The 12,772-nt window shown below is 34.7% G+C and overlaps 1 protein-coding gene across 1 annotated transcript in view; it reads right to left on the reverse strand.

Moving 5' to 3' along the window:
• LOC145673740 (uncharacterized) overlaps positions 1–12,772 on the reverse strand; it is a 139,866-nt gene that overhangs the window by 49,036 nt on the left and 78,058 nt on the right. The window contains exon 7 of the mRNA XM_081743481.1: positions 9,599–9,724. Within this exon, the coding sequence (XP_081599607.1) occupies positions 9,599–9,724 (126 nt within the window). The remainder of the gene's footprint in view (positions 1–9,598; positions 9,725–12,772) is intronic.

Below are 12,772 nucleotides of genomic sequence, written 5' to 3' on the forward strand. Positions count from 1 at the left end.
GTAAACGTTTTCTAGGACCCATTGGTGTTCCTCTTATGGCCAAATATTCAAAATTTAAAGGTTATTAACCGGCTTTATTATTGAATAAGTACAGGATTTATTACTTTTTCATAAGACACAGGTGTATTTGTGTACCAATTTTAAATTTTGGGAGGGGTACATTTCTTATTGTCATATCAATAATTGGTAATTGTTCTTTGGGTAAATCATTGTGAAATATTAGTATGATCACGTGATCAGTTATTGACCTATGATGGGATTAGGAGTCCAGGATATTGGTACATTTAAACTGTGTAGGATAATTTGAGAATGCGTCATTGGTATTGATTATTACAGCCAAATATAAACGTAAGCAATACGAATAATTGGTAATTGTTCTTTGGGTAAATCATTGTGAAATATGAGTATGATCACGTGATCAGTTATTGACCTATGATGGGATTAGGAGTCCAGGACATTGGTACATTTAAACTTTGTAGGATAATTTGAGAATGCGTCATTGGTATTGATTATTACAGCCAAATATAAACGTAAGCAATACGATGTACCACGTGATTGACCTTGATGAGGTAATGTACAGGGATACATAGCTAACCTTATTGAATCTTATGACTCATAGTCTTAAGGGAATATATGCTACAACACTGGCAAAGTTATTGTTGATGCAATTTGATTGGTTGATCACTATCTTTCGTGCAATCTGATTGGCTGATCACTATCTTTCGTGCAATCTAATTGGTTGCTGATTTTCAAATCTTTGCTGCATTCAGTTTTAAGTTTTGTTTAACATTTAAAAATCTTGGTTTCGTTCAACATTTTGCACTCACTGATAAATATGATCAAAACCGTTTTATTTGTTAATCGAATAATTAAAAACCGGATAAAGTTTGGCGGTTAACCGTGAAACGTAAAATTTTTTAGTTTGAAAATTTTTTGTTTGAAAGTTTTTGTTTGAAAACTCTTGTTTCAAATTTGTGTTTGAATTTTTTTGTTTCAGAATTTTGTTTGAAATTTGTTTCAAAATTTTTTGAAAATATTTTTGTTTGAAATTTTTTTGTTGCAAAATTTTGTTTGAAAATTTTTTGTTCGAAATTTTTGTTTTGAAATTTTTCGTTTCCAAATTTTTTTGTTTAAAATTTTTTTTCAACATTTTGTTTGAAAATTTTTTTCGTTTCAAAATTTCGTTTCCAAATTTTTTAAGTTTGTGCACTCATTAGTAAAGAACCGGAACTGTTTAGAACAAAAACCTCTGGCAACATTGTGGTGCAATAGTACACGTCAGAATATGGTGCAATAGTACACGTCAGAACACGATAATGCAACGTCATCAGTTTTGCATCATATATAAGTATCGTTCGAGTTAGTATTCATGATAACGTCATCATGGCTACTTGTCTGCAGTTTCTAAACACACGTGATGTGATGAAATCATTTACCAAGATTACTGATTTACAACAGAATGTACCTCATAGAATCTTAGCTAGCCAAATGATACCTACAAAGTTTGGATTAAGAATCGTAGTGAAGCTTGAAAATGATAAGAATATAATTTTACCAGCAAGATATTTTCCCATGGAGGCATCAAAACAAGAAGAACTGCTGCGTTTCTTAAATACAGGATCTGTATCTTTATGTTACAAAGAATTCTTGGGTCGAAGTCATCAATTTGAATTTAGTACACAGCCGGATTCGTCAACAATTGTGATGAAATCATGAATTCAAACGTCAGCACATTCCTTTGACGTCAGACATACTAGTTGTATGAATTTGGTTGGTCAGCATGACGTCAGCAACTGTGATGAAACCATGAATTCAAACGTCAGCACATTCCTTACCAATGACGTCAGTAATAACTATAAATCAACCAATACACTGTCATCCCACGAAATCATTTGAGCAAGTGCTTTTCAGGAGGAAAGATGTGTACTTCTAACGATAAAGAGTTCATCTTCGCAAGCTATTATCCAATAAATATATTTCAAACAAAACATGTGATGATTGGTATCAGTGCTAGAACATTTGAACCTGTGATTCGATTGGGCAAAGCAGAACAATTTGGTGTACAACTGACCTGTGAAGAATGGCAAATATTATGTTCACGAATCGACCAAATGAACGATTATTTTCATGATGAGCTAAATGTGACCATAGTCAAATCATTAGGCTCAAATCATGAAGTGGTTATGCGTACAGTCCTCGAAGAGAAGATGGTGCTGTTACGTAAAAAGAGTACATTTCATGTCCCTCGCAACATGGTGTATCTAACGGAAACAGAATGGAACAAATTCATCAGCGTATTTCAGTGTGTGAAACATGCAGTGGAAGTGTGCAACAAAACCAGTATATTCCTGAAAAAGTACTATTTTGAAAAATGTGTCATGCATATTGTACAACATGTATCTAGATATTGTGATGGTTGTCAACATCGTTCGTGGGTGCATACCTGTATTGATAAACAGTTTATTTCTGATCAAATGGACATTGAGTTTCCACCAATTGACATTGCAATAGACCTTAAAAGACTTCAACTGGAATTAAAATTATATGCTAAAGACAAACTAGTGCAAGAAGTTCAAAATACATTGTATCGACAATATCCAGAACCACTATCTGGTATGGATGTATGTGGAGTGTAATAAAATGATCCATTTCAATGAATTGTGTTTTTTCATTTCAAGTACAACCCCATGTTCTGACATGTACTATTGCACCACAATGTTGCCAGAGGTTTCTGTTCTAAACAGTTCCGGTTCTTTACTAATGAGTGCACAAACTTTTAAAAATGTCAAACCAAACTTTGAAACAAAATTTTTGAAACGAAAAAATTTGGAAACAAAATTTTGAAACGAAAAAAATTTTCAAACAAAATGTTGAAAAAAAATTTAAACAAAAAAAAATTGGAAACGAAAAATTTCAAAACAAAAATTTCGAACAAAAAATTTTCAAACAAAATTTTGCAACAAAAAAATTTCAAACAAAAATATTTTCAAAAAATTTTGAAACAAATTTTCAAACAAAATTCTGAAACAAAAAAATTCAAACACAAATTTGAAACAAGAGTTTTCAAACAAAAACTTTCATTTTTAAATGTTAAACAAAACTTAAAACTGAATGCAGCAAAGATTGGAAAATCAGCAACCAATTAGATTGCACGAAAGATAGTGATCAGCCAATCAGATTGCACGAAAGATAGTGATCAACCAATCAAATTGCATCAACAATAACTTTGCCAGTGTTGTAGCATATATTCCCTTAAGACTATGAGTCATAAGATTCAATAAGGTTAGCTATGTATCCCTGTACATTACCTCATCAAGGTCAATCACGTGGTACATCGTATTGCTTACGTTTATATTTGGCTGTAATAATCAATACCAATGACGCATTCTCAAATTATCCTACAAAGTTTAAATGTACCAATGTCCTGGACTCCTAATCCCATCATAGGTCAATAACTGATCACGTGATCATACTCATATTTCACAATGATTTACCCAAAGAACAATTACCAATTATTCGTATTGCTTACGTTTATATTTGGCTGTAATAATCAATACCAATGACGCATTCTCAAATTATCCTACACAGTTTAAATGTACCAATATCCTGGACTCCTAATCCCATCATAGGTCAATAACTGATCACGTGATCATACTAATATTTCACAATGATTTACCCAAAGAACAATTACCAATTATTGATATGACAATAAGAAATGTACCCCTCCCAAAATTTAAAATTGGTACACAAATACACCTGTGTCTTATGAAAAAGTAATAAATCCTGTACTTATTCAATAATAAAGCCGGTTAATAACCTTTAAATTTTGAATATTTGGCCATAAGAGGAACACCAATGGGTCCTAGAAAACGTTTACCGAATTTTGTTATTTGATAATTCCCAAATTTAAAAGAGAACATAAACATATAGAGATAATAAACCATATAACGTATTACATAGGAGTCAATAACCTCCGAAATTTGATTTTTGGTAGTTCTTTACCCATGAAAGGGAACGATGTGGACCATCCAAATGTATAGTGGTACATATTGAAGACCTGTACGAAGATACCAAATGCTTATATTAAACAATTTCTAAAACTGAGTGGATGAGTCAAGATACCCCTCCCAAAATTTTAAAGGGTGCATCAATATACCCATGTCTTATTATTGGGGATTGAACCAATATACATAACCATATAATCATATAAGGTAATAGGACCTCATCCAAGGGGTGAACCAAAATACCAAACACGTGGTTGTAGTAAAATTTGGCAATTCTTTTTACTCATGAAAGGGAACAAGGTGAACTACCCAAATTTATCATAATACATGTTAGGGTCCAGTACTATAATACCAAATATATAAAATGAGCAATTTCTAAAATTTAAGGGGTGGGCCAAGGTACCCCTCACAAATTTTTAAAGGAGTGCACAAATGTACCTATGTCTTATGAAAGGTAATGGACCCCTATACATAACCATATAACCATATAAGGTAATAGGACCTCATCCAAGGGGATAACTTAGGTCAAAAACGAAACATGTGGTTGTACTAAAATTTGGCAATTTCGTACCCATGAAAGGGAACAAGATGGACCACCCAAATTTATAGTAATATATATTAGGGTCTTATACTATTATACCAAATGTTTAAATTGGGCAATTTCCAAAATAAAGAGGTGGGCCAAGGTACCCCTCACAAATTTTTAAAGGAGTGCACAAATGTACCTATGTCTTATGAAAGGTAATGGACACCTATACATAACCATATAACCATATAAGGTAATAGGACCTCATCCAAGGGGATAACTTAGGTCAAAACCAAACACGTGGTTGTATTAAATTTGGCAATTTCGTACCCCTAAAAGGGAACGAGGTGAACCACTCAAATTTATCATAATAATACATGTTAGGGTCCAGTACTATAATACCAAATATATAAAATGAGCAATTTCTAAAATTTAAGGGGTGGGCCAAAGTACCCCTCCCGGGGTGCACAAATGTACCTATGTCTTACGATAGGGAATAGACCCCTATACATAACCATATAACCATATAAGGTAATAGAACCTCATCGAAGAGGATAAATTGGGCCAAAAGACCAAACACGTGGTACAACGTATTGCTTACGTTTATATTTTGACAATTTTGTACCCCTAAAAGGGAACGAGGTGGACCACCCAAATTTATCATAATACATGTTAGGGTCCGGTACTATAATACCAAATGTTTAAATTGGGCAATTTCCAAAATTTAAGGGGTGGGCCAAAGTACCCCTCCCAAATTTTTAAAGGAGTGTACAAATATACCGATATCTTATGAAAGGTAATGGACCCCTATACATGACCATATAACCATATAAGGTAATAACACCTCATCAAAGGGGATAAAATCGACCAAAAACCAAACACGTGGTATAACGTATTGCTTACGTTTATATTTTGGCAATTTTGTACCCCTGGAAGGAAACGAGGTGGACCGCCCAAATTTATCATGATACATATTAGGGTCCTGTACTATAATACCCAATGTTTAAATTGGTCAATTTCCAAAACTTAAGGGGTGGGCCAAGGTACCCCTCCCAAATTTTTCAAGGGGTGCATTAATATACCCATATGTTATGAAAGGTAATGGACCCCTGTATACGCCCATATAACTATTTAGGGTAATAATACCTCATCCAAGGGGATAAATTAGGTCAAAAAACCCCGAAATTTAAATTTTTGGCAATTTTTTACCCAAGAAAGGGAACGACATAGACACCCAATACTGATAGAGGTACATACTATGGTCCTAGGCTACCACACCAAATTTTTAGATTTGGCAATTTCCAAAATTTAAGGGGGGTGGTCCTATGTACCCCTAAAAGGGAATGAGGTGGACCATCCAAATTTATCATAATACATATTAGGGTCCTATACTATAATACCCAATGTTGAAATTGGGCAATTTCCAAAATTCAAGGGGTGGGCCAAGGTACCCCTCCCAAATTTTTCAAGGGGTGCATTAATATACCCATGTCTTATGAAAGGTAATGGACCCCTGTATACGCCCATATAACTATATAGGGTAATAACACCTCATCCAAGGGGATAAATTAGGTCAAAAACCTCCAAAATTTGAATTTTTGGCAATTTTTTACCCATGAAAGGGAACGACATAGACACCCAATACTGATAGAGGTACATACTATGGTCCTAGGCTACCATACCAAATTTTTAGATTTGGCAATTTCCAAAATTTAAGGGGGGTGGTCCTATGTACCCCTGCCAAAATTTAGGGGGTGGGCCATGGTACCCCTGCCAAATTTTAGAGGGGGTGGTCCTAGGTACCCCTAGGTCATTGACCCCGGCCAGGGACCATGGGTCCTGAGGCAGGGACCCAGGGGCCAAAAAGTTAGGCCAAGTCATGCGATTACTACTGCTGCGACCATCCTGACTGGGGTTTTCCTCTGTTTTCCTCAGTCCTACCAGGCAAATGCCGAGATGGTCACATTTCAGTAGATGACGCGTGACAATGCATTGGTTTTCTATGTTATATATATATATATATATATATATATATATATACCGGACTTTCCCAGTTACAATGCGGCCTTATGAAGCATTCTTTATAGAAGCCTGGAAAGGTCACATATGCACAGTGTATTGCATTGTCACGCGTCATCTGCTGAATTGTGACCATTTGATCGACCAGAATTATACTCTTTCCAGAATTCATCAGTTCTACGATATTGAAATACTGACAAAATTAGCTAACAAGTGTAGAAGAAATTACTAAACTATCTTTTGCTACCGCCCATAAAAAGCACTGGCCGTCTAGATGGCATTTGTATGTTCACCTGTGTTATGCATGGGATGGTTAGCACATCGCTTCCCAGCCTCATCTATATCTGGCGTTTTAGATCGAAGTTTGATACGAATTAATGCAGATAGCACCTCGTTAGTAGTCCTCGTTAACAACTCAGCTAAGAAGTTCAGTAATTATGTATATATATATATATATATATATATATATATATATATATATATATATATATATATAAATTAAAAAATCCACCGTAGATGTTAAACTTCGATGCATATGATAGCCGAAAATGACCCAAAGAGATGAGTAATACAGCGTACTCCTAATTTACTGAAATTCTGTGAAGTTTGAAATATAAAATTTCTAGAAAATGTTTTAAAAAGTAATTAAAATATTAAAAAAAATGCTTTTCTTAAAAAATAAAGCAATTGTACTAAACAATAGAAAATAATACGCAAATCCTTCAAGAAAATTACTTTCAAAAATTCTATTTATGCCATACAATAGAAAACATGGGAATTACTCTCATATACTTCCCTAGTAGCCGAGACAACTTGCAAACCACTTGCTGTAAACTTGAGTTGCAAGTCAGCCACGCTTGCATCCGCCTTGAATAAAAAACGTGCAAGCATACCGCAAGCTGGATTCCAGTAACGAAGTTGAGTGGAGGTAACCTTGCATTCAGTGTTCCATTCAAGTTTGACGCTAGCGTTTTACAAGTGAAGTCAAGTCAATAGCCAATGAACGGCTATTGATTTTATGACGCTCTGCGAAGGGTCTAAAGCACTGTTTACAAATACAACAAAAGGCAGATTGTATGAAAGCATGCGTTTCAAGTGCAAGCGTAGAAAGCGAAAAGCCAACCACGCGCCAACTGGCCGAAAACTTCCTTGCTACTAGAGTTATGTTATGAATTCAGTGCAGATAATTCATTGTATATTGTAAACTCTTAAGAGAGCTTAACATGATTTTGTTTTCAGTCATGGATAAATTGATTTTTGAAAGTAATTTTATTGGGAACATAATTATTTTTTAAATATTTTATTACGAATCGTATTATCTTTTTTTTTACTTTTTCATTCAATTTCTTTCATTTTTAAGGAATTCATGTTCTTTATAATATTTTTTTAAATTTAATTTTACTTTTATATGTCATGTATTTTCCACGTCATGCCGATAATATGATAACCACGGTCTACTCACGTATATGGGAGAAGTTGGTCGACAAACATAGTTGCATTCATTTTTCTTTTATTTATATAAGAGACGTCCTTACCTCCTTTGAACGGATTTTTTTTTAATTGGGAAATTTGACAATTTTCTTATATTGAGAAGTTTGTATAACAAGCTTTATCGTTCTGACTCGAAGGGCTCCAGAGGTACTAATTTTCTTTTTTTTTTGCATAAATTTTGAACTCTCCTCTGCCTTTTAGAATACGTTCTTCGGAAAAGGTAATCTGACAAAAACTAAGTTAGGGCATGCCCAGTTATGTATCAAAAATCACCAAAATCAATCCAACGGTATAGAATTTAACCAACAAGATTAAATTATTGGGAAAAATAAGCCTTGAGTCCAATTTGAAAAAAAAAGTTTTACTTTGATTAGAAAATGCTACGATTGTTCGCCAACATTAGGCTTAGAATATAAAAAATGAAATCTTTGAGTTTTACGTCCCATGCTTATACCGGTAGGCTAAAGGAAACGGTGATGATGAGTAATGAATGAAATGGTGGAAGGAGGAAAGTGGAGAACCCCGAGAAAACTCACGCATGCGGTGTTTGTCCACCACAGAATTCATTTGGCGGGGATCGAACCAAGGACCCCAAGCACCAGAGGTGAACGCTCTACTACCTGAGCCACCGCGGCCCTACTTAGAATATAATGAACACCCTTGTATATAGCAAATCTCAGAGCTTATATACAGTATAATGGTGGAATTGCTTGACATGCTCTGCAACACTACATAACTAACAGCGTTGTCAACCGAACATAAAGTTAATTTCTTTTAAATTGCATTTCGTCAGATTATTGCATGCTATAAATCTAAGAATCATGCGAAACCTTTCAATACCTCACTTGCAATCCAGTGTTATAACTGAAAAAAAAAATGAAATGAAATTTTTGAGTTTTACGTCCCACGGCTATGCCGGTTAGGCTAAAGGAGACGGTGATGATGAGTAATGAATGAAATGGTGGAATAAAGAAAGTGGGAGGAAACGGGAGAATCCCGAAGAAACCCACTCACACGGCGTTTGTCCATCACAAAGTTCACTTGGCGGGAACAGGGTTTGAACCCGCAACCCCAAGCACCAGAGGTGAACGCTCTACCACTGACGAACCATGGCCCACTGTTACAAACTGAATTTACTACTGTATCATGAATATCCACATTTTGGAATCCTCTAGAAGAGTCAGAACGTAACTGAAATAGACAGTGTAGTGTTTATTCAAAGTATCTAAATGTTGAATAATTATTATGCTCAAGATATTTAAGCAAGTAGAACAAATTACAGGGAATTGAAAATTTGATATTTGTAATGCTGTTTACAACAATTACATATCTCCAACCGTTCTAGAGGTGTGCTAAACATTGATAAAGTTTGCAGCAGTGTCGGTTATTTAGATAATATATATCAAAATATCTTATATATATATATATATATATATATATATATATATATATATATATATATATATATATAGGGTCTTTTTTACTCCGTTCCGTTGTATCACAGTTTCTTTATGTTATTTTTTTTTTAAGAAAATAATATGAATGCAACCATACTTACTTCCTTGCGAGGGAACAGCGATTTTGAACACATCTTTGCTGTTGGAGCTTGAAGCGATTGGTTGTTGTTGCTCCGGCATAATTTTCTTACTCACTGCTTTTGCTTTCTTCGGTTTGTCTCTTAGTACTATAACAAAATCAACAAAAGGAAAGTATGAGATATTTATGTTGCAAATTAGCAGAAATATATTTAAAGAGATCAAGTGTTTTCCAAGTAATGGACACTTAATATGTGATGGTTCCACGGTTTGCCTGGGCTAGACTTGATAACTTTTGAGCAACAGTATGAACAGTGAAGTCTTCAATCCGGCGAAATTAAAATACCGCTAATTTTACAGTAATTATGTGATATCTTCAAATAGATAAAAGATAATCGAAATGTGGAACAAGAGCGCCCTAGACAATATTATTTTACATTAGAAACCGTTATCTTGAGTCACTTATCAGCTTTTGATTTTGAGCCATTTTGAAAATCGGCATTTATTTTCGCGTTTCTAAACAGCTGAAAACGGAAATCCACTAGGTGACTTGTAATAACGGTACCTCACGCAAAATAATATTGTGTAGGGCGCTCTTGTTCCATATTTCAATTATCTTTTATCTATTTGAAGATATCACATAATTACTGTAAAATTAGCGGTATTTTAATTTCAACGGGATGAAGACTCTTCACAAGGAACATATGAAGCAAAGCGTCTTATAGGAGCAGAGGCGGACTGGGAGTACAAGGGCTCACCCGGAGAATGATGATTAAGGGTCTTGAAGAATACCGAGTTGGTCTGGAGTCAGAACTGTCCTTTTAGGTATGAATAGAGACGATTTAGATGAGAGGCGATTTTTTGAGTAGTTTGGAGGCCTCCATGTAAACTAATCTGGCACTGGCCATGGATAACGTCTTCTCCTTATTATTTCTATTGAGGTAAATTGCTTTGTCACTGACATCCCACAAATTGAAATAAATGAATGAAAGATATAGAAAATGTAATGTTTACCTTTACCGCTTGAGAAGTTGGTAGAAAAAGCAGTTTTCGCTGCTTTGGATCACTTCCAGCTGCGACAAGTGCATTATTCTCTGCTTCTTTACATTTCGGATATCCGGATTTTTCTTTCTTTTGATTTTGTGTTAATGTCAATTTTGTCTTATTTAATCGTGTACCTTTTCTCGATTCCATCACTTTCAGATTTTAAAGAAAACCAAATTCGCCAAACGAAAGAGTTCTACGCTTGGAGTATCGCATACAGAACATAATCCCAGTGTTGGACTGGAGCTGTCAGAGCTAAGCGGAGATGGAAACTTAGAGGGGCGCCCCATGGACAAATTTATGTAAACATTTTGGCTTTTAAATGACTTTTTAATTTGTTCACAGTATTAAGCATATACAGTTACACACAAAACGACTAGGAAGAACTACCGTAAATGTTGCATAGCACAGAATAATATTATAATTACAGCCAACAAAGATGTGAGTGTAGGATGAATAAATTAGCATAGTCTACCTATTCCAATACAAACAGAAGGAAAAAATACCATTAGGTACATTTGTATGACTATATTAAATTTCACAGCATGAGTAATCGTTTAAGATCTCGAGATTTTTGCTACTTCGCTTCCACTAACATCGTACCTACGGGAAAATTCTGGACATATTCAGTATTAAGGAGCATTAAATTTTCTAGCAGACTTTGTCCGAAAGTGATTTCAGTTTTGATTTGACGATTTTCAACTTAGAAAATAAGCATTCACAAGTTAGCGGGTTAGTTGGAACAGTCATATAATATTTGTACACACAATATACGGTAAATTGCTATAATTGCTTTCGTTTAAAGTTAGCTCATACAAGAATATAAACGCACAGTGTACACAACCCTGGATTCAGCTGATCCTAAGTTTCCGCTTTGTTTTCACTCCATTCGTCTTCATTTCGAGAATCAGCTGGACACTGAACCACATCAAAGTCACTAATAGAAGTACCCTTGAGATTCTTGAAGTAATCTTTGTGATGAGTAACAAATTATTTTGAGTTCGCGTGACAGTTTCTTTACACACGCCTGTATATTTTGCTAATGCTTTCAGGGTTCCATCTAGTAATCCACCTTTCTTTATTTCACCAAATCTCTTTGGATCCAAACAGGCACAACCTTCATTAAATGTTCACTTGGAATAAACCTCTCCTCAACACTTATAAAAGCGGTGTCAAATTCTGTAGATGGTTTGTACTTGGAACTTCTTCCAATTAACTTCTTCTTGGAAAGACGAATATTCATCAGAGCAGTTTTCATTAAAAGTGCTTTTTACACTGAATCCTTTTCATTGCAAAATCAGCATCCTCCCTAAGATGAAGTTCGTTTCCATCCCATTCTCTGTTAAGATTTTCCGAAAACACACAGGTTTCCAGAGATGAGAACATTTCTCTGAGTGACTAAACTTGTTCCTAGTGTTTGAACCATTTCCCATTCCGTTAAGTAGTGAATCTTTGGGGACAGTGGGTAATTCGAAGTTAGTGTAAGCTCAAATAGCTCTGTGTAATGAGCTTCTGTCATTAGAGTTTCGAATTTCAACCATTTACCTCGTAAACTTCTTGCTCGGGCTGCTCTGCTCTCTTTGCACCACATGTGCATTGTATATAATATTGTAAATTAGAATATAAATAAATATTGGGCCATTGAGCCTTACCTTCAATATAAAATCCAAGTATCCTGTTGCACTAGCAAAATTTTAAAAGTTAAATTTACACACTGCTTTCGTTCTTACAATGCAGACGATACATTGATCTAGTCAAAAGAGCTCCTGATAACTTTTAACCAAAATAAACTTATAATTTCATAACTATTGAAAATTCTGCCACACAGAATGTTAAGATGTCTTTTAGATATGTTAAACGTAATTAAAGCATATTTGAACATTGAAATTCTGAAGAAAATTTGATCAAAATATTTCAGTTTTTACCTATACGCCTACGACTATTAAAGTCAATTTACATTAATAAATAACACTGAAAACAATAATACACAATATTCTTGCCTTAACATCTACTTTCCTACCTTGGAACATGCAGGCACCGCTTACGTTGAGTCTGGACGCTAGCACTATATCACTACCACAGTCAAATAATGCAACGAGAGAGTGAGCCATACAGAGCAGTCACAAGGCCACTTGTAATAATACTAGATCAGA

This window comes from Thermobia domestica, chromosome 17 (genome assembly GCF_964235325.1).
Source record: "Thermobia domestica chromosome 17, izTheDome1.hap1.1, whole genome shotgun sequence".
Classification (NCBI taxonomy): domain Eukaryota; kingdom Metazoa; phylum Arthropoda; class Insecta; order Zygentoma; family Lepismatidae; genus Thermobia; species Thermobia domestica.